Source organism: Penicillium lagena (assembly GCF_028827675.1).
Source record: "Penicillium lagena strain IBT 129212 chromosome Unknown utg000006l_segment0_segment0, whole genome shotgun sequence".
Classification (NCBI taxonomy): Eukaryota; Fungi; Ascomycota; class Eurotiomycetes; order Eurotiales; family Aspergillaceae; genus Penicillium; species Penicillium lagena.
The window spans coordinates 3,121,116-3,142,097 of NW_026623227.1; the positions used below are offsets into that span (position 1 = coordinate 3,121,116).

The following is a 20,982-nucleotide window of genomic DNA, read 5'->3' on the forward strand; positions in this document are numbered from 1 at the left end:
CTGGGGTAAAAAACACATTTGCTCTCCATATTTTATTGAACCCCCACAGGACGTGCCCCCTTGAGATTGACCACCCGACTACCCCCAGCCAGTGCTGCTGGGGCGCCAAATGCCGTGGGAGCCGGTGGCTGGACCCACCCAGGTACGCTGGAATCTTCGCTCTCGCGCGCCGATATCGTCTGCCACACGTTGGGAAACCCTGTGGGCAGCGCACCCCGTAAGCGAGCACCGGGGATAGCAAAACGTGGCTTGCGGTGGGTCAAATATCCGCGCATCAGCCCTTGTGTCAGGAGGGAGGCCAGAATCGACTCAATTTCCTGCATGAGCAGAGACGATTGGTCCGCGGCATCGTACTCCCAGTACGGGTCCAGTTGGTATCCTTCATAATCTGGGTCTGGGTCACCGTCCACCAACTGACCGGGAATATTCTCCTGCCATTGGCCTCTGTCGTCGAAGAGCCCATCCGGCGCCAGAAAATCGCCGTACTTTTCGAGCAACTCAGAGTCTGTAGTTATCCCGTTCGAATCGGTGAGCCCATCATAATCCGGGTCTATTGGTGTAGAGATAACCTGTGATCCGTACGACTTGTGAGCCCTCGAGGTACCGTTCGATGACCGGCCGTGCTGCGACTGAAGCCACTCAGTCGCGACGACGAGTTTTTCGAGGTACAGAAATGGCGGAGGCCCACGCTGCGCCTGCGCCTGCGGATCCCCGTGAAAACCACCCAGGATGAAAACTTTGCGAGTAAATGAACGCCACACCAGAATCTCGCAACGATTCCGAAGGGCAAGCAAGATTCCTTTGCGTGCAAACCATTCGGCAGCCGGTGATTTAACAGAGAGGTGTTCCCGGAAGGCAATGTAGTCCCCACGGGCAATCAATTGGCACAACGGCCCGAATCGCTCACTTAGACCTTGCGCCTCGGATCTTTGCAAGAGTGTCTGAGATGGAAAGCGACCCAAGATGATATTACATGGGATCAGATAGGTCAAAATGAGATGTCGTTGGCTGATCGCCTGGTGGTGACACTGGTCGTAGGCAGCCTGCAGAGCAATCTGCGCAGGAAAGAAGAGGTTGTTGGAGAAGAGGTAACGACCCAGGTAGTAGAGGTAAGTCACACGCTGCGAAGCCGGGAAGTAGGTCAAAGGAGGTGATTGAGCGCTGATACTGGCGAACATCTGCTCGGCGTTGCGGAGCTTGCCGCATTGGAAAAGGAGTTTCAGACACAGATTGGCCATGAGGTAGATGCCCACGCGTTTCCCCTCAGGCTTCCCCTGCGGTCCCGGGGTGCCTGTGCGGTCAGTGAGGCATTTGATAAAGGCCTCGCGCACCACATTGGCTGATTGTTCCACCAAAGTCACCTTTTCAGAATTCTCTTCCCGGTCTGCCTGGCCCTCCATCCGCAAGATGTTCGCAATCAAGTCAGGTCGGCGGTCTAACCCCATGGCTAACTTCGCCAGCACTTTGGACAGGTAGAGAACGGTATGCAACACGATAACGCCCATTTGACTGTCTCCGAGAGCTAAAACGCACTGGCTGCAATCGTAGCAGTGTCAGCGATCGGATGCAACCCCATTCAGTGCAACAGGAGGGCTCCATGAGCCAGGATCAGGCAGAGTGGGGCTTACTTCAGCAGTCCTTTTAGGAGATTGTATGTGTCGAGCAGGTTATCCACATTGACATCGCGCAGGAAGATAAGGTAGAGCTTGAGGAAGGTCGGGAAGGCCGTCCATGACGAGCTGCCTTTGGAGCGTGGCACCAGGCTCTCACATCGGCGGAGCAGCTCGGCATCCTTCTGGGGACTTGAGGCGTAGTGCTGGCGTAATTCGTCAATCATGCGCATGTAGATGTCGGAGAGCGGCGGTTCGATTTGGAGGAAGTCCTGCAGCTTGACGCCATCGCGGTTCTGGACCAGCTCGGCGACGCTGCCGAGAAATTGGTCCAGCACCGGAGTCGCCATGGCGAGGCGATCCAGGCCCGGGGCTGGAGGTGAGATGAAAAGAGGGTGTTTATTCAGGAGTGACCGGAGGAGTGAATGAATGGGTCAACAGTTGGGCGTGGGATGGGATAGGCTCTCTGCGTGGCAGAATCACCCACCGCCCAATATCGGCCGGGTACCTGAGGCAACAAACACCGTTTATTCCGTTTGTTTCCCACCTCAACAGGGAACTTCCACGGCACGCCGAGATCAGAGACATGACATCATCTCGGCCACACACCAACTCCACTCCCATCACGTCACTGACAACGACAGATAATACTATAAATTGATCAAAATGGCAGCTTCGCACCACCTCATCCATCACGCATCATGCCAGCCGCCGCCTCCCACTCTGGGATCCTCGCTGCCATTCGGCACCCCTTTCTCCAGATCTTCACCTGGCTCTATTTGATCCTCCAGGCCGTCCTCACCCACATCTTCTCTCCAGTTCCTCCACCCCCCTCTGGCGACCATTCGAATGTCTCCCGGAAGAGGGTCGCTGTCATTGGCGCGGGGCTGACTGGCGTCTCGTCCGCGGCCCATTGTGTCGGCCATGGCCTGGATGTGCAGATCTTCGAGGCCCGATCTAAAGACCGTGGCCTGGGAGGTATTTGGAGTGTAAGTTTTACAAATAAAAGTCGAGGCCAATGTTCTCACAAGTCTATCTAGAGGGTCAATTCCACGTCTGCATTGCAGGTGCATAGCCTGATGTATCGCTTCCACCCGTCAGTGCACTACGATACCGCCTATCCCAGTCAGAAGCAGATCCAGGAACAGATCATCCAGCTCTGGAAACGCTATGATTTAGAACGACGTACCGTATTCGACACCCGTATCACCTCCGTGAAGAAGACCAAGAACGGCCAGTGGATCATCAATGACGACGAAGGCCGGTACGGTCTGTTTGATGGCATTGTCGCCGCCGTTGGCGTGTGCGGAGACCCTAAAATGCCCCCGCTGCCCGACCAGGAGAAGTTCAAGGGCCAGATCTGCCACTCGTCCAATCTCGACGGCAAAGATGCCACGGGAAAGAAAGTGTTGATTGTCGGTGGCGGTGCCAGTGCCATCGAAGCCCTCGAGTTTGCCGTCAAGTCCCGCGCTGCGGAGATTGACGTGCTCGCCCGATCTGAGAAGTGGATCATTCCGCGGAACGTTCTGGTGCAGTCGTTACTGGCATTGAACATTTTCGGCCAAGAGATTTCACTCTCGTGGATTCCCGAGTGGCTACTGCGCAAGTTCTTCTACCGTGACCTCCAAGACATTGCTCCATCGGACGATGGCATTTTTACCGAAACGCCCATGGCCAACTCGGAGCTGTTCGATCAGATCCGTGAAGGAAAGGCTCACTGGCTGCGGGGCGATATTGTCTCTGTCGAGAAAGACGGCATCCTCTTCAACCATCGGTCCAAGGGAGTTCCCAAGGGTGGCCCCGGTCAAGAGCGCCTGGTTCCTGGAGACCTGATTGTCATGGCAACCGGTTTCAAGCGTCCGTCGCTTACCTTTTTGCCAGACGAGGTATTTGAAGAGCCATACGGCCCACCCAGCTGGTACCTCCAGGTCTTTCCACCCAAGTACCCGGACATCTGTGCCAACAACAGCACGTTTGTCAGTGCTATCGGCACCGTAGGCAATATGCACATTGGCATTTACACACGGTTCCTGATCATGTTTTTAACCGACCCTCTGACTCGCCCCACAGAAGACTGGATGAAGACCTGGATTGATTTCACGCGATTCATGAAACGACTGGCGCCAACCAACGCTTTTGACTTTTTCACTTATGCCGAGCTGATTTACTGGTACATCTTCGTCCTGATCTTCAATCCGTTCCGGTGGAAGTGGGCTCTGTTTGTGTTCTTTGGCATCGGCCGTGCCTTGCCATTGATGGTCGTGGAGCAAGAGAACCACATCCGCGACGAATTGCGCAAGCAACACAAGTCGCAATAAGGATCAGATGCCCATGACGATGATACTTTGGTAGCTCTCAGGCAATGTAATTACGCATGTAATCAAAAATAGACATTGATGGCGATTCGTCATCGCATTGGGCCATGAATGAACATCAAGCATTTGTATCGTTCCGCAGGTAAAGTATGTATCATTGGTCCTTAATCTCCGACACCTTGTTTTGGATGTCATACGCTACATTCCCCCCCTTCGCAATGCGTCCCGGTAGATACCCATTCTCCTCCAGCCACAGCATAGGCCACAGAAGACCGACACCCAGAATGCAGAAGAGCGTGGCGATCAGATGCCAGGCGAGGACGAGCCAGTGGCCGACATGCGGCACAACGAACTTGACAAACTCCGAGGTCTGGTACAGATCCTCCTGCTTCTTGATATAGTATAGCGTGTGGTTGCCGTTCGTCGGAGCATCACTGTGAGTCGCATCGGTGGTCAGGTCCAAAACGGTGGTGAGCGTCACCGGCGAGACGTGGAAGGGAACGATCCAGATTGAGAATATTTGGGACATATTCACATAGAGTTTGAGGTGGTCCTCGTCAAATGCTGGATGGGGTCAGGCTGACTGGATATCTCGATAAGATCTTCCCAATTACGACTCACCAATAGAGTGCACCTCGATCTCAATACGGGGCGACAAGATCTTGTACCACTGGAAAATCTTCCCTACAAACCACCGACTCCCCTCAAAGCTGGGCACTCGACAGAACGGATGCACAAAGGAAGCATTGCGTGTGAAGAAGCGATTGATCGTTTTCTCTTGTAGCGACGGCGGCGATTGGGTGAGCAGACGGATCACCGTCGAGATTTCGGTCGCTGTTGGATCCAGTCAGCGTTGGTTGATGGGATAGAAATGCAGACGGACCTGGAGCCTCCATGCTGAAACCGGTGGGATCGCGAAGATGGAAGACGCAGCGCTGAGCAAGAACGAGATTCACGAATCGGCGGATGACATCATGCACTGTATTCACATGTGACTGACTACCGTCCTTGATTTGGGTAAGTCGGAGGAGATGTCTAGTTCCTGCCTAGAGAGGCAAGCGGAAAAATCGAGGGAGGCCTCTTGTGAAACCGGTGTAGATTTTATCATCCATGGGGTTGCTGGCAAACGCGTTTCTACCTTGTTGATGCACAGCGGCTGGAGGCAAGCCGAAAGCCGGTTCGGCTTGCCGAGACGAAGCTGCTCAGGCACCAGAGCCCAACACGCGGGAATTATCCATGGTTTAAAAAAGCAAATACAAATCTTTGCAGGGTTATGCCCATAAACGCCGTTGTACATGATTCTATCGCTTCCACCCCTCGATCTTTTTGCGCCGCTTGTCGAACATCTGGCCCATACTCGCCCCGTCGTTTCGTGGTCCGTCTTCGACGCCCTTCCGCTTGCGACTCTTGTCCAACGCGGCCCCGCTGCCTTTGGCTCGCCGCGTGAGGCGTTCGATGCGATCGGCACCCTCGGTGAGGCCCTTCCACTCGTCGCCACCAAAGGTCGCATCGCGTCTCCCACCCTGGCGTTTGGCCAGCTGTTTCTTGGTCTCCTTGGGTAAGCGCACAAAGTTGGTTTCTTCATATGCGGCTCGCTCAGCTTCGTGCTCACGGTCCTTCTTGGATTTGGTCTGTCGGCCACCAGCAATAATCGTGCTGCCGATGCTGGGCTCCGCCATAGGCGCGGAAGACATCTCGGCGGTGACAAACTCATCAATGACGTTGGACCGACGCGACCGACGTTCCTCGCGTTGTTCTCGGCGCTCAGTCGTAGGGAGAGCTGTGGGCATGATCTTCGGTGGGCGGTAGATGCCATCGCTGGGTTGTTTGGCACCCTTGGCGGGCAGGGCTTTCTGCTGCTCTGCCACCTGTACCTTGGAGAATGCAGCGATATTGGGCCGATGTGCCATCTCGTCAATGTCGTCTTCATTATCCTCGTCTTCGCTGTCGTCGCTGCCACTGGCATCTTCCTCGCCAGACCCGGAGGCTTCGTCACTGTCCGACCCTGCGGATTTGCGTGCTTTCTTGCCCTTGCTCTTCTGAGTCCCGCGCTCGGACCGCTCCGCATCCTCTGCGGCCTTGACCACTTTGTCTACCTGATACTTCAATCGTCCCTCGAGTGGACGCACGCCACGATCGAGGAAAACGCGGAGCTCGACCAGTCTCTTCACGATGTCGTCCCGCAGCGAATCGGTCGAATCCGCCGGTGCGTCATCTTTGGAAGCTTGGCGTAGCTGAAAGATGATCAAGAATACCAAATTGTGAAGATAGGAGAGGAGAATTTCGCTCTTCGCATCAAGTAGTGAGATACCGTCTGGTGGTGGTTCGATCGAGACATCGGACGGCGCATCCTTGCTGGACTTGGGCAGAGATGAAACGGTGCTGGAGAGGCAAGATGTGAGATCTTCGAGTAGTTTCGAAAGATTCTGGACGCGCGCAGGCGTCGGAGCTGAAGCTGTCATGCTGAACGAGTTCTAGCAGAATCAAAGTGTTTTTTTCTTTCGGGGAAATTTTTAGACAGATCCTTATCACCACGTGACTACATATCACGTGCCCGGCCTCGTCATGGGCCCGGTTTCAAACTGTCCTTTCATCCTCAGCCTCATCCAAACCTCGCTGCGCCTTGTTTAGTCTCTGTTCTGGACGGATGAACGCCGTGGATTGGCTCTTCTATGGTGACAATTTCTGACTGTATGATCACTGCTCCCCACCTCGAATGCGTCTCTCTTTGCTATATAGTACCGTGCGAAAACAAACGATGGTTACTGACGAGAGCTCGGTGCAGAGACATCCACGATGCGGTTCACCGATCGGGCGACCCTCTTCCCGTCAGTACTTCTGGCACTTCCTTCTCTCTCCTCGGCCTTCTACCTCCCCGGAGTTGCACCCACCTCGTACAATGAGGGCCAAACCGTCCCGCTCTTTGTCAACCATTTAACCCCGGGCTTGTCGCGCGACGACCAGCTACATTCCGTGTTTGCATATGACTACTACCACCCACAGCTTCAATTCTGTCAACCAGAAGGTGGTCCCAAGGATGTCAGGGAGTCCCTGGGGAGTATTCTGTTCGGCGACCGCATTCAAACCTCTCCGTTCGACCTCCACATGGCCCAAAACGAGACGTGTAAAGCCATTTGTGGGGAAGTGAAATTCGACGCGCGTAGCGCCAAGTTTACCAATCGCCGCATTGCCCAAGGCTACAACATCAACTGGCTGGTGGATGGGCTGCCGGCCGCGCAGCTGCACTACGACGGTGTCACACAAACCAAGTTCTACAACCCCGGCTTTTCGTTGGGCGACCTCGATGACAGTGGACAAACCGTGTTGAACAATCATTTCAACATCGAGATTGACTACCATCGCGTGGGATACCGCGGTCAGAATCAGTACCGTGTCGTTGGAGTGCTAGTGTATCCGGAGTCTCGTGCGGACTCACGGGTCCTGGAAGATGGGACCGCAGATTGTGGCACCCCTGGCGCCATCGTGGCTTTGAATGAAGAAGCAGACACGCCATTGACGTGGACGTACAGCGTCTCCTGGAAGGAATCGCCGACGGCGTGGGCCACCCGTTGGGACAAGTACCTGCATGTCTATGACCCGAAGATTCACTGGTTCTCCCTGATCAATTCGGCTGTCTTTGTGGTGTTCCTGGTCGGCATGGTCGGCATGATCCTAGTCCGGGCGCTCAAGAAGGATATCGCTCGCTACAATCGACTGGACATGATCAGCCTGGAGGACCTTGACGGCACCTCGGCTGCCGTGGAGGACGGGATCCAGGAGGACTCGGGCTGGAAGCTGGTTCACGGCGATGTCTTCCGTTGCCCCAAGTCACCGCTGTTACTCAGTGTCCTGCTGGGTAACGGCGCTCAGCTGTTCATGATGACCGGTGTCACTGTTGGTAAGTTGACCTGACTGAATGGCACCATGCATACTCATACCCACCGTCTAGTATTTGCACTCCTCGGACTTCTGTCGCCCGCCAACCGTGGCTTTCTGGCCACCGCAATTCTCTTGATCTCTGCCGTTTTCGGCGGCATCAGTGGATACACGTCAGCACGGGTCTACAAGGCCTTTGGCGGCGAAGCCTGGAAACGGAACATCGTCATGACGCCCCTTCTGATTCCCGGATTCATCTTCTGCACTTTCTTCTTGTTCAACCTCTTCGTCTGGGCCAAAGGCTCCAGCGGCGCCGTGCCGTTTGGCACGATGCTAGCCCTGGTGCTGATCTGGTTTGTGATCAGCGTGCCCCTAAGTGTGGCTGGAAGTTGGCTTGGATTCCGGCAGGCTGTATGTGTCCACTGCTCCCACTCTCTATGATACATATTCTCACTCATTTGCAGGCCATCGAGGGTCCGACCAAGACCAACCAGATCCCCCGCCAGGTGCCACCGATGTCCGGCAGCCTTCGCACGATTCCATCCATCCTGCTGACCGGCATCCTGCCTTTCGGCGCGATCTTTGTAGAGCTGTACTTCATCATGACCTCGCTCTGGACCAACAAGATTTACTACATGTTTGGATTCTTGTTCCTCTGCTACGGGCTGATGATCATCACCTCGGCGGCTACGACTGTGCTGTTGGTATACTTCCTGCTGTGCGCGGAGAACTACCGGTGGCACTGGCGGGCTTTTTTCGGCGCAGGCATGACCGGTGGTTATGTCTTTCTCAACGCGCTGATCTTCTGGGCGACCCGTGTGAGCTTTGGTGGCTTGACAGGCACTGTGCTCTACGTGGGCTACTCGGCGCTTATCGGATTCGTCGTTTTCATCCTGACCGGTATGTTATCCCCTGTCTTTTTCTGCCATCTCAGCTGACGGACCCGACTGTAGGATCCATCGGCGTCTTCGCCAGTTGGGCGTTCATCCACCGCATTTATGGATCGATCAAGGTGGACTAAATGGGTTGCGTGGTGCATTTAGCCTGTTCTCGGAGATCCCGATGAGCGGTGTTGTATTTCTTCTTTTTTTTCCTTGAAAAAGAAAGTGTATGTGTGTAGGCGATGGGCTTTTCCCTAACTATATTGTGCAAAATATAGAGTCAGCATTGTTTTAAACGAAACTGTTAAAAATCATACATAATCATCCAGCGGGTCACCTCGGGCTCCCCACGAATGTTCTGGACTTTCTCTCACTCGCCACTCCGACCACCACCTTAGCTCGGGCTGTGCTGGAACCCTCTCTTTCACATCCTCACTCCTTCTTTGACCTCCTTGCATCCGGGATTGCTCTCTCGTTTCTGTGTTCTCTCCCATCCCTCCATCCAATCAACCACGCTGTCCTCTCCTGCCAACCACAGGCCTCACCTCCGACTGCGCCACCCTCCGTTGATACCCCGCGTCACTCACCATTTTGCGGTCTCTCTCCCGCCCCGACGATCCCACCTGCGCTTTACGACGTATATGAGCTTGGAGCCTCCCATACTGGTTCGGCTGTTTGACGATGGGCAAATCGTAAGTTGCCGCCGGATCGTCCGATACACCCTCTGCACCTTTCCCCTCCCCGCAGGACCCGACTCGAATCCGTGCTGACCGAAGGTCCTATCCTAGACAATCCAAGTTGTCCCCGACTCAGCTCGAGGAGTTGCAGAAATCCACGCACTTTGATAAGAAGGAGCTGCAGCAATGGTATAAAGGTATGCGATGCAATTTGATCGCCAGCAAGCTTCGATGGCTGACCCTGCCCCGCGCACAGGTTTCCTCAAGGACTGTCCCTCAGGCACCCTGACCAAGGAGGAATTCCAAAAGATCTACCGGCAATTCTTCCCCTTTGGCGATCCGTCCTCCTTTGCCAACTACGTATTCCGCGTATTCGACTCCGACGATAGCGGAATGATCGATTTCAAAGAGTTCATCTGCGCACTTTCGGTGACCTCGCGCGGCAAGATGGAGGACAAACTGGACTGGGCGTTCCAGCTGTACGACATCGACGGCGACGGCAAGATCACCTACGACGAGATGCTGGCCATTGTCGAGGCGATTTACAAGATGGTGGGGTCGATGGTGAAGCTGCCGGAGGACGAGGACACGCCCGAGAAGCGGGTACGCAAGATCTTTCGCATGATGGACAAGGACGAGAACGGCAGCCTGGACATTGAGGAGTTTAAGGAAGGCAGCAAGCGCGACGAGACGATCGTGAGTGCGCTGTCGCTCTATGACGGACTGGTATGACCTCTCTCTCTGTGTGTGTCTGGGCTGAGGTCGGCGAATGCGGCGCAATGAGGCATTATTGGTTGCCCGTTCTTTTGATGTTTTGAGCGAGGGAGAAGATATGTATCTGATGTTTCGTGGTTGCATTAGTAGTGAGCATGATTGTCTCTTGTGTATACTCATGGGTCCCGTGACCTGCCAAATCCTTCTTTCTTCTTCCCTTTATCTTCGTCTCCCTCGTTATCCATCCCCCAAAAATATATGTATCGGCCTTTCTTTTCTTCTTTGTCCATAATCATGGCTCCGACAACTGCATGACTCGCCCATCCTCGCCAACTCCTCGGGACTTGGCCCACCGCAGCCAATGGTCGGCCCGTTCATAACGCCCAGTTATCCAGCCCGCCCTCGTATTCCCCCCGTTCATTACTTGCCCTCTCTCCCTCCCCCACCCCTTATTCCAATGCCGGTACATCCGGTGCCGACCTTCGTACTCCCTTCATGCCTTAGACCAGTATGGTCCCAGCGCCCCGCCGCTGTCTGCGATGTGCCCAATTGGATGTCCAGGTTGGTCGCTTCCCTAACATACCGAAACCCACCTACTCCCGCCAAGCCTCTCGCTCACTGCTGGCCACTCTAATCTCCCACTGGCTCCATCTGCCCTGACATGTTCTCCGGGTCCGCCGGCTCCAAAGCATCTGTTTTGACAGGTGGAGCTCGACCAGAGGCTCCAAGTGGAGAGAGCGAGGTGATGGTGGTGGTAGTGATGGTGGTGTCCCTGAACCTTTGCCCCGGACGCCCTTCCCATCTTGCCGTCCATTAAACTCCACGACGTACAGTAGTCTGATGCTCGCAGTGTGACGGTCGATCTCCATGTCCGCGGTGCGCAGAGAATCGAGTCCCCTGTCGGACCACGCGACAGACATCCGAGTCTCATCAGGCTGTAGTGTTACCACATCGATCACAATCCCCCCGAGCAGTATCGTCAGGCTCCTCAAAATCCCCCGTCTCGCCCTCTAGTCGGGAAGCCGTACAAGTCTCTCGGATGGGCCGCACCGATATACGCTATTCGCCCCTGCCCTTGTCGATAGATGAGTATGTGACGCCCACGCTAGCGGCCAAAGCCACTTCCGCTCAGCAAACACAACTGTATATCAACTTCGTCCTTTCCGCCATCCCGTGTTACTTCAAGGTGACCGAAACGCGCGTGTCAATCAACTGGGTTGAGTATGTGGACGCACGACACGGCGGCTCTGACTCCCCCTTTGACTGGGCGATCCGCAGCTTGACCACCATCTACACCGGTAGCCTGCACAATGACCCGCGATTATTGGAAGCTGGCCGCGAGCTATATATTCGCTCCCTCCGCGGTCTCTCTGGACTGCTCAGTGAGATAGACTCGGCCAAGTCGGACGAGGCTATAGCCGCTGCGATCGCTCTAACCTTTTTCGAGATGCACTCGTGCACCAACGCCCAAGGTTGGATACACCATGTAACGGGGATCCGGGCATTAATGCGGCTGCGTGGGCCTCAGGCACATCTGCATGGCTTCGGCCGTGCCTGTTACATCGCCTGCCGCAACCTCCTCGTCACAACAGCATTGGTTTCTGGGGAAGAGTGTTTCCTTGCGGAGCCCGAGTGGCAGGCCCTTAATGAGGAGATCGCAGCCGATAATGCCAAGCAACCCGATTCGTCGGTGTACACCGACATCACGGAGCGCGCTTTTCGGGAGATGGTTAAAGTGCCGGGCTTCGTGAAGCGAATGCGCGGCCTGTCAAGCTCCGCCCCCAATGTACAGAAGCGCGAGCGCCCTGAGTTGCTGCGCGAGATCCTCGCCACGCGAGCCTCGCTGCGTGGCATCCACACCGAGTTCGGTGTGTCCGTCTCGGCCCTCCGCGCAGGCTACGGATCGCAATCAGAAGTCTTCATTGGGCCAATGCCACACCACTTCTTCGACGGATTCACCTCCATGTCCATCCGGGGCATTCGCTCTGGTATGTTGTTGCTTAATTATCTCATCATCCTGCTGGATCCGTCCCAGCGGGCTGCTGCGGAGGCAGAGAACCGTGTCATTACCGATCGAATGCAGGACTCCGAAAGCTCCCATTCTCACGGCAGCCTTGACAAGCCGTCCACTCCACTCACACCTCCCGGGTCACCGAGCCGTCCCCGCCTGTTAATTCAGTCCCGAATCACACCCGAAACACGCGAGGCGCCCACCTCCGACTGGATGGACCGCATCGCCACGACGATGGGCATGGATGGGGTCCGAGTGACGCTATTGGACGAGGAGTACGAAGGAAAAGAAACAGAAACAAGTATTTGACTGACATTGCATGTCTGTGGTTCCGGCGGAGTTCCTGATGCAGATACTTCCAGTGGACAGTTTTATTATTTCTGGTGCTTCTTTTTTTGCAAAGCGTGGGGTGTGTGCTGTGTACATCTCTGCTCATACTATCGACTGGGCATACGACTTAATGATATCATGAAGACTACTCCGAATGATGTATGGATGACACCACGGGTCATATCGTATATAGTGTATCAACATCACATCGGAAAACACATTATTCCTCTGATGCAGACGGGCCTCCCAGCATCTGCATTCTATCCAGGTTTTGATGTACACGGGTATCAGTGAAGATCCATGAATCTCCCGTCTCTGGCAACGCAGGACGCGATCTAATGTACGGGAAGTGAAAATAAGAAAAGGAAAGAGAAAGGAAAGGAAAAACAGGGTGACCACCAGATATCGGGGGCGATATCGGCAAAAAATGTTCAGAAGATAAGTAACGAGGGGGAAAAGAAGAGACTCGTGGGACGGCATAAGAGAAGAATCCAAGATCAGCCAAAAGCGAGCGACATCAGCACAAACTGCACAGTATCTGGCGTCCAGGGTAGGTAGCTGTCGACTTTGAGGAGCGCCATGGCCAGGTCCGCAGCCGCAGGGCGATCATCGGCGTTGAGGGAACCAGCTCGTGCGCTTGCCCGTCTCCTGTGATTGTACGCCCGCGACCGTCGCGTTCGCCGGCGCCTCCGAGCTGCCGCCGCCTCGAAGCGGTTTCGCAATGCGGGAGCCCCCGAAGCTAAAACTCGCATTGTCCATGTTGGGCAGGCCGCGTGTTGAGCCCTGTTTGGCGGCCTCGAGACGCTCTTTGACAGCAGTGAGTTGGGCCTCGAATCTAATAGAAAAGATTTGGATTAGCAAGGATATTTCACAGGTGCAAATTGCTTGAGAACATACCGATGATTGGCCTGGGTCAGCTTCTCCTGGCTGTCTTGGAGCAGGCTCTCTAGACTGGCGATGCGCTCATTCCGCGCAATCAGTTTCCGCTCCGCAATGGCCACCTCCTTCTTTAGGCCGCTGTTTTGCTCAACCAATTGCCGCTGGACATGGGTCAGCTGTTCCAGGTTGCGCTCGAGGAATGCCATCTTTTTCTGCTGGGCGCGGTTGTTGGATGACCGCAGAACGTTGTTGTACTGCTCGCGAGCATCGTCCAGCGAGATCTCCAGCTCGACAACCCGTTCACAGCGATTCTGCAGGTCGCGCATCAGAGACTTCTTCATTGCGTCGAATTCGGCGATCTGCTGCTGCAATGTCTTGCTAGCGGCCCCATTCGTCGACGTGCGAGACTGGGTGTCGACCAGCGACTGGCGCAGCTTCGTTAATTCCTTGTCCTTGTTCTTGATCTCCATACGAAGCTCATCAGCGGCGGTAGTCTCAGCGTCCCTGCGGCTGATATAAGTCTTCTCCAACCGCTCTCGAATCTCATCTACGTCGCCTTCACCGAGGGTGCGGGTCAAGAGGCCTTCGTACTCCTGCTGAAGCTCATCCAGCTTCTCCTCCAGTTCTGCCCGGCGGCTGTCCTGCAGCTCGCTGAACTCGCCTCGGTCGTTGACGGTTAGCTCGGCCTGCCGGATGAAACCCTGGGCTTCCACCAAGCTCGTCCGGAGCTCGAGAATATCGTCGGGTGCGATCGTTTCACCTTCGGCACTGACCTTGTGCAACGCATCGACGCGTTGGATGAGGTCCTGCAACTTGTGTTCGTTGGCCGAGAACACTTCGCCGCCCAGGTCGAAGCCGGCCATCATCTTCGCCATCTTCTCCGCCTTTTTCTTCTCTTTCTCGTCCAGTGCTGCAGTGGTTTCTTTCGCCTTCATGCGCACATCCAGAAGCTGCTGCTTGACTTCATCCAGTTCGCCCGTGAGCTCGGTGTTGGCCTCCCGCAGTCCGTCCATGGTGATGGCCGCTTCCTTGCTCTCGTATGAGACCTTTTCCAGTTGCATGCGCAGTTCGTTGACTTCGGTGTTCAGCTTGTCGTTATCCTTGCCGGTTCGCCCGGAGTTCTCCTTCATGGCCTTCAATTCCTCGCGGGCGTCTTGAAGACTGCGCTCGACATTGGCAATGTGCGATTCCTTCTCCGCAAGTTGATCCTGCAGCTCATTCTCACGACGCAAGAATTCTTCGCGCTCGTCCTTCTCTAGCACCAGACTGGGCGTACTGGAGCGATCCCCCATGCGGGAATCACCACGCGGGGTCTCCGCTCGCGCAGTTTCCGTAAGTCGTGACGGTGTGCCTGGCCTTGGAGTGCGAGCCTCAGCTTTAGTAGTGCTCACTCCGTCACTGGCTGGAGCCGGGGTCCATTGATCCTTGGGGACGCTGTCACCGCTTCGCCACAGGCTGACCTCGCCCTCCAGCGCCGAAATATACGATTCGAAATTTGTTACCTGGCTTTGGGCTTTGCGCAACAGCTGCTTCAGTTCGGTTGGACTCAACTCGGCATTGACCTTGGCCTTGTTCTTGATGGCCTTGGCGCGTACACCAAAGCGCAGCGTGGAGATGGTCTCCGCATCGTTGTAGCTGCTGGGCGAGCAATTGATAATCAGTGTCGTCCGCGAGTTACCACCCAGGGACTCCTGCAAGATACGCGTGAGTTTTGAGTCACGGTAGGGAATATGGGATGATTTGCCGTCCGTCAGAGCGTTGATGACCATGCCCAGGGCGCTCAAACTCTTGTTGATCTTCTTGGCTTCTTCCAGGGTCTGGCCACTGGCGCCCGTCTTGCCGACCTTCTCACTACCGGCCAAATCCACCAGAAAGAGCTGGCCACTCTTGGCCGAACCGGTCTCGACGTTCTTCTGGGAGACGGTGATGACGAAAATGGAGTGCGAACGAGAAGATTCCTGGTTCATATTGGTGGCAGCAACCGCACGGGCCGTACCTCCACGGCGCATCACTTCGTAGACTTCCTGCACGCTGGACACGTACACCTCTAACAAGCCCTTGACGTAGACACCCCGCGACTTCTCCTCGTGGACGGGCAAATTGTCGTTCTGTGGCACCAGAAGATCTCGAATGCGCTCCATATAAATTTCCATGTAGCTGACTCGGACGGTGTACTCGATGTTGCTTGGGCTTGTCAGGATGCTGGCGAAGATCTGCTCCACAATCCGGGGAATGACACCCTTCCCTATGTCGTCGTCGATATCTGAGCCCATCATGGTGTACGACTTTCCGGCACCGGTCTGGCCATAGGCAAAGACGGTACCGTTGTATCCATTGAGAATATCGTCGACCGTTGGGCGGATGGAGAAGTCGAAGATGTCGTTTTGCGCGGTGTCCATGGGAAAAACGCGATCGAAGGTAAAGGCACCCGTGCCTTCTTTGGACTGATCCGACATTAGTGCTATCCGTAGAGACTTGCCGTGGGGTGGCTCACATTGATAATACATGACTCCTCGTTCTCGAACTCGACGACCGGCTCACCCCCGGACGCCAACTCGACCTTATTTTGCGGCCGAAACCTAGCAACCACTGCCGAGCAGGTTAGTTTTGATGTTCCAGCGGTCCTCGGAACTCCAGCATACCCTTGATGGTGTTCGACCCGGCGGATCTGGTTAGGCGGCACTTGTGTCAGTAGGCGTCAACATCGGGCTCTTACGAGGGAGCTTACGCCATGGTTGCGGTGTAGAAGTCGAGCCGAACACAAAGGAAACGAGAGCAAGCCCCCGATCAGGTGTCGGGGGGAGGAGTGGAGGGAGACCGTTGAGATTGGGGTGGAAGGAGAAGCGGAGGAGGGAAGGGGAGAAAAGGAGGGTAGAAGGGGGCAGTTTCAGCGGCGGGACCACGTGCACACGACAGCAACACTTGTACCTCCGGTATCCCAGGTCTGAACGTGAATATGCGTGGAGTGGAGGGGAAGAACGGAGGAAAGTGGGTTTGTTGACACTTTACTCCTTGGGCCGACCGCCTGATCGACACCCACTACAGGTACCTACTATAGCCGGACAAGGATATTTCTTGGAACAATCAGGCTCATGTATGGACAGGGTCAAATGCGCGCGAAAAGAGAACGAGAACAAAAAGAAAAAAACCAAATTTAAAAATCAAGAACCCAGGCGCCAGAACCCCACGCTGTGCAGATCAATCGGTCAGGCCAAAGGCGGCCGACAGCTCCTCCAGATCGGACAAGGGACACAAAACAAGTGCGGTGCCGTACATCCACCTCTCTTAGTCCTCCCAGCTCTTTTCCACCGTCTCCCGCACTCGCTTGACATACTCCTTGCGGTTGTCCTTGTAGAGGTTCGACGCTTCCACATTAGCGGGCGACGAAGTATTGGGATCGTTCAGCAGGCTAGAATGCAACCGTGAGTTACTTGTTTGGGGCTTTCTCCTTTCGCACGGGGCAGTCCATACCTCTGGATGCTGGTCAAGATAGCCGCTACGTCATATGTCGGGCTCCAGCGGTTCTGCAGGATGTCCAGGCAAAGCTCGCCCGTTCCGTAGACGTTGGGATGGAACATCTGACTGATGAATTTCACCCCGGGAGGCTTGTTGGGGTACTGCTCCTCAAAGTTCATCACGAGACGAAACGTGCCATCCTCGAAGGGAGTGTCGGCGGGTCCGATGATGACGGCATTCCTAGGAGGTCGCCGGTTAACAAACTGCAGCATTGCAGATAGACGGTGTGTATTTACCAGGTCATGACATTGTCGGCTACCGGGGACGCAGAGACACCGGCCGGGGGATCGGTTTGCATGCGCTGAAGAATCAAGAGGGTTAGCAGGGAACGCCGGAGAACCTTAAAAGGCGAGAGAGAAAAAAAGAAATCCAAAGCCCAAAGGGAACATAGCAGCATGGGAAGACACTCTGGAGGAACAAAAGAATCTTGCAATAATCGCAAGATATCCAAGTGGAAGTGGGATGGCGTACCTTAAAGTCCCGCATGAGACGCCGGCGGGCAGAGGTAGACATGGGGGCAAGAGATAGGGGTGAAGAACTGAGGAGGTATCGGATCCGACGTCAGTAGAAAGGAGGCCAGCTAAGAGAGATGAGAGGCCTGCAGGTGGCAGCAGATACAGGGGACGAGGATGCAAAGAGAGAACGATGATGGACTGGAGGGGCGGCGCGGGACAAATGCCGGGATGAAGCCGCTGACTCATCGGATTATGTCATAGCTGTTGCTGCCGGACTAACGTAATCAACCACCGAGTGACGAATACCACCGAGTGACGAATTTCGCGTCCATCTCCTACAATCATTTCCTTGACGCGTTATTTTTCACCACCACTATACAAAATGCCTCTATCTCAAGAAAATCGCATTCAGATGGCTATTTCTGCATTCAAAAATAAAAAAATCAAATCAAAATTAAAGGCTGCTGAGATATTTAGTGTGCCTGAAGCTACGCTTCGCCGTCGACTCAACGGTAGGAAATCACGCGCAGAAACACGCGCCAACAGTCATAAATTAAACCCTCTTGAAGAAGAAGTCCTTGCGAAGAGGCTGCTAGATGCAGATAAGCGAGGATTTTCAATTCGGCCAGAGTTTCTACGGGGAATGGCGCAGATCCTGCTTCGCGAGCGCACAGGAGATCCTACTACGACCCTTGGTGTCAACTGGGCATATAAGTTTATCAAACGGCATCCAGCACTGCGCACACGATACAATCGGCGGATCACGTACCAGCGTGCAAAGCAAGAGGATCCAAAGATTATTAAACAATGGTTTGCGACCGTACGCGAGGCTATTCAAGAACATGGTATCCACGAGGACGATATCTGGAACTTTGATGAAACTGGCTTCGCAATGGGACTTTGTTCAACCTCTAAGGTTATTACTGCAGTCGATCGCAGTGAAAGGCCCCGTAGGGTTATTCAGGGGAATCGCGAATGGGTCACAATTATTGAATGTGTGAGCTCAAAGGGGATATCTATACCCCCATGGATCATCTTGAAAGCAGGATCTCAACACGCTGCTTGGTATCAAGAACCTGCTCTCTTCAATAAGGGCTATGCTATCGCAAGAAGTCAGAATGGCTGGACAACAGATGAAATTGGCCTCCGCTGGCTAAAAGAGATGTTTGAACCACATTCTAAAACCTATTCAACTGGTGCAAAGCGGTTGCTTATTCTTGATGGTCATAGTAGTCATCTAACTGCAGATTTTGACGCATTCTGTGAAGAGAATGCTATTATCTGTCTTTGCATGCCTCCTCATACCTCTCATCTTTTACAACCACTTGATGTTGGTGTTTTTGGTCCGCTAAAGCGCGCATATGGAAAACTAGTAGAAGAGATGATGGTTGCCGGCAACAACCATATCGACAAGGAGGATTTCTTGTCTCTCTATCCACCTGCTCGCGAAAAGGTGTTTACTAGGGAGAATATACGCAGTGGTTTTGCAGGTGCAGGACTTAACCCGCTAGATCAAGATCGGGTTCTTGAAAAGGTAACTTTTCAACTTCGGACACCAACACCACCTCTTGTTGAAGTTGAAGGCTCAGTCTCCTCTGCTTTTCAAACACCTCAGAATCCTCGCCAACTCGATCACAAGGTACGCAGTCTACAGAGAAGCCTTCGAAAACGAATGCTTTCTAGTAGTCCAGTATCTCATATTCAACATCTTGAAAAAGCTGCACAGATGGCAATGAATATGAACCTTATTCTTCGACAAGAAATCAAGGTTCTACAAGGTGAGAATAAGCGGAAAATGCAAAAGAGGGCAAGGAAGCGTGGTAATCTTGGTGATGATCTTGTTTTATTTGTACAGGAAGGTCAGAATCGAGTGCAACAGCTTGATACACAGCTTAATGAGCCGGCCGCTGAGACGACGCCAAGGCCTCGCCAGCGAGCTCCACGACGCTGTAGTGGATGCGGGACTACTGGTCATACTATAAGAAATTGTCCTAGTAAATAGCTATTGTTTTATCTTTTTATATGGTCTGATTTAATACATTTGTGGTTGAAAAGCTTGAAATTTAACGGTACGCTCGACGAAATTCGTCACTCGGTGGTATTCGTCACTCGGTGGTTGATTACGTTAACTATCTCATGGAAAACACGGTGGATGTGGGAGAACTAACTACTGGTCAGTCTGCAGTTTTTCATTGATTGTCACTCGGCGAAAATCAACACGAGTACCATGTCCCAGCCAGCCAAATACCCTGAATTGTTCAATCCGCAACAATTCCAAGAAATTCCAAGAGCAACGATGATGGTCGGACTATCTACACGATTGCTGTCGGTTCCAGATTGCGGAATAGTCACGGTTCAGGCACGAGAAGCGCTGCATAGCATGCCATGGCCATCTCGTTGGCCTCCATGGCCATCTCGTTGGCCTCCATGGCCAACGGCCCTCCTTCGACCAGTTCTCCAAACAGCTTAAAGCTGCCGATATCTACTGCAGGTACTTAAAAACTCTACGAGACTACGAGGCCAATATAAGAATCCGGTTAACAACTTTGCCATAATATACACCTGTACATACTGAACACCCGAGCAAAATGTATACACCTCTCTGCCTCACGCGATCACACACCGCCACCATCAAGGATCGGCTGCATCCCTCGTTGCCCTACGGTCAACTACTCCGTCTCCTGGGATTCGCGGGAACGGTGGAAACGCATATCAATGACGCTGAATGCAATGCCCTGTGTAATGTGTATATATGGGCATTGGATTTGGCTGCTTAGGGCCGGGTGGGTTTGATTTGCTTCGTATTGGTGAGCTCGAGACAGTATCGTAACAAGCGCTGAGATGGTTGAGTCTGACTAGTGATTATGTGATATCCTAATTTGGTCCTGTGGATTTAAGAAATAGACGTTTTTATTTTCAACGGACTTCTCGAATACCGTGTTCGGTCTACCGTTGACCGGTTTTCCGGTTTGCCATGTGGATCAAGGGGCGTGGGAGGTCGCCCTAGATGAGATCAGTGTGTCACTGAGCACGGAGGGACCCGGCGCTCGCATTCCACTGACATCAATTTGAATCTGTGTTAATGCCCTGTGGTGGGGGGTTTGCCTGATTTGCCCACCCTGTCCTGCTTCTCACCACGCCCTGGCCTGCCCTGATATCATGATTGTCGTGTCATCCACTACCACCCCGAGAATCAGTAATGGATCGACCCCTCCTGACATGGTCATCTCGCAGGATAGGGTCTTCCAAAGGGATCTCCTTAGTCTCCAAAGAAGTATATAAACTGGTTGTCCAGCACCTCTGTCTTTATTCTCATCTCCGAGTCCTCCAAGGCATATAGGAATACTGGTCCGCAGAAATACTTCATCTCTTCTATCGCCTTTTACTCTTCTTATACTTCATCATGCGCCTAGGATTTCTCTGTTCCTTCTTCGTCGGCGCCGCAGTTGCTATACCGCATGGGCCAAGCCCCACGCAGCACAGCTCGGCGAGTTCAATCATTCACCCCACAAATTTTTACCCACGAGTACGAACGCATATGGATGTAGACTTGTTTGTTTACTGACCACAAAACCAGGATATGGAGCATCCTATGTCCTCGTCCACGATGATGTCGATGCCCATGAAGCGAACCACCATGCCCGCCATGCAGGTCACCCCGACCAGCTCGATGCGCGTGGAGAAACACATGCTTCCGTAAGGATCACTCATGCTGATA

General features: G+C 53.8%; 11 protein-coding genes across 11 annotated transcripts; 4 read left to right on the forward strand and 7 right to left on the reverse strand.

The window, feature by feature from the left end:
• Positions 1 to 32: 32 nt before the first annotated feature.
• Positions 33 to 1,981, reverse strand: N7510_009417 (uncharacterized protein; the record flags this gene model as incomplete). Its single annotated transcript, XM_056981342.1, has 2 exons — positions 33 to 1,536; positions 1,629 to 1,981. Coding segments are annotated over 2 exons (1,857 nt in total), but the record flags the coding sequence as incomplete, so codon positions are not given.
• Positions 1,982 to 2,311: 330 nt separating this feature from the next.
• Positions 2,312 to 3,928, forward strand: N7510_009418 (uncharacterized protein; the record flags this gene model as incomplete). The annotated part of the gene is made up of 2 exons (XM_056981343.1): positions 2,312 to 2,599; positions 2,651 to 3,928. The coding sequence occupies 2 exons, from the start codon at positions 2,312 to 2,314 to the stop codon at positions 3,926 to 3,928; spliced, it is 1,566 nt and encodes a 521-aa protein (XP_056831552.1).
• A 151-nt stretch (positions 3,929 to 4,079) lies between these two features.
• N7510_009419 (uncharacterized protein) lies at positions 4,080 to 4,821 on the reverse strand (the record flags this gene model as incomplete). Its single annotated transcript, XM_056981344.1, has 3 exons — positions 4,080 to 4,489; positions 4,547 to 4,759; positions 4,809 to 4,821. 3 exons carry the CDS (start codon positions 4,819 to 4,821, stop codon positions 4,080 to 4,082), a joined length of 636 nt encoding a protein of 211 aa, XP_056831553.1.
• A 405-nt stretch (positions 4,822 to 5,226) lies between these two features.
• lcp5 (small subunit rRNA maturation protein LCP5) lies at positions 5,227 to 6,387 on the reverse strand (the record flags this gene model as incomplete). Its single annotated transcript, XM_056981345.1, has 1 exon — positions 5,227 to 6,387. One exon carries the CDS (start codon positions 6,385 to 6,387, stop codon positions 5,227 to 5,229), a length of 1,161 nt encoding a protein of 386 aa, XP_056831554.1.
• A 334-nt stretch (positions 6,388 to 6,721) lies between these two features.
• N7510_009421 (transmembrane 9 family protein) lies at positions 6,722 to 8,822 on the forward strand (the record flags this gene model as incomplete). Its single annotated transcript, XM_056981346.1, has 4 exons — positions 6,722 to 7,823; positions 7,875 to 8,212; positions 8,266 to 8,701; positions 8,755 to 8,822. 4 exons carry the CDS (start codon positions 6,722 to 6,724, stop codon positions 8,820 to 8,822), a joined length of 1,944 nt encoding a protein of 647 aa, XP_056831555.1.
• A 501-nt stretch (positions 8,823 to 9,323) lies between these two features.
• Positions 9,324 to 10,091, forward strand: N7510_009422 (EF-hand domain-containing protein; the record flags this gene model as incomplete). Its single annotated transcript, XM_056981347.1, has 3 exons — positions 9,324 to 9,374; positions 9,430 to 9,556; positions 9,616 to 10,091. 3 exons carry the CDS (start codon positions 9,324 to 9,326, stop codon positions 10,089 to 10,091), a joined length of 654 nt encoding a protein of 217 aa, XP_056831556.1.
• A 402-nt stretch (positions 10,092 to 10,493) lies between these two features.
• N7510_009423 (uncharacterized protein) lies at positions 10,494 to 10,993 on the reverse strand (the record flags this gene model as incomplete). The annotated part of the gene is made up of 2 exons (XM_056981348.1): positions 10,494 to 10,642; positions 10,693 to 10,993. The coding sequence occupies 2 exons, from the start codon at positions 10,991 to 10,993 to the stop codon at positions 10,494 to 10,496; spliced, it is 450 nt and encodes a 149-aa protein (XP_056831557.1).
• A 119-nt stretch (positions 10,994 to 11,112) lies between these two features.
• N7510_009424 (uncharacterized protein) lies at positions 11,113 to 12,393 on the forward strand (the record flags this gene model as incomplete). The annotated part of the gene is made up of 1 exon (XM_056981349.1): positions 11,113 to 12,393. One exon carries the CDS (start codon positions 11,113 to 11,115, stop codon positions 12,391 to 12,393), a length of 1,281 nt encoding a protein of 426 aa, XP_056831558.1.
• Positions 12,394 to 13,020: 627 nt separating this feature from the next.
• On the reverse strand, positions 13,021 to 16,026 carry N7510_009425 (putative kinesin family protein (KinA); the record flags this gene model as incomplete). Its single annotated transcript, XM_056981350.1, has 5 exons — positions 13,021 to 13,249; positions 13,312 to 15,737; positions 15,788 to 15,882; positions 15,936 to 15,961; positions 16,022 to 16,026. 5 exons carry the CDS (start codon positions 16,024 to 16,026, stop codon positions 13,021 to 13,023), a joined length of 2,781 nt encoding a protein of 926 aa, XP_056831559.1.
• A 552-nt stretch (positions 16,027 to 16,578) lies between these two features.
• Positions 16,579 to 17,322, reverse strand: ubc2 (E2 ubiquitin-conjugating protein RAD6; the record flags this gene model as incomplete). Its single annotated transcript, XM_056981351.1, has 4 exons — positions 16,579 to 16,702; positions 16,765 to 16,989; positions 17,046 to 17,149; positions 17,281 to 17,322. 4 exons carry the CDS (start codon positions 17,320 to 17,322, stop codon positions 16,579 to 16,581), a joined length of 495 nt encoding a protein of 164 aa, XP_056831560.1.
• A 2,290-nt stretch (positions 17,323 to 19,612) lies between these two features.
• On the reverse strand, positions 19,613 to 20,975 carry N7510_009427 (uncharacterized protein; the record flags this gene model as incomplete). Its single annotated transcript, XM_056981352.1, has 2 exons — positions 19,613 to 19,758; positions 20,834 to 20,975. The coding sequence occupies 2 exons, from the start codon at positions 20,973 to 20,975 to the stop codon at positions 19,613 to 19,615; spliced, it is 288 nt and encodes a 95-aa protein (XP_056831561.1).
• Positions 20,976 to 20,982: the final 7 nt, after the last annotated feature.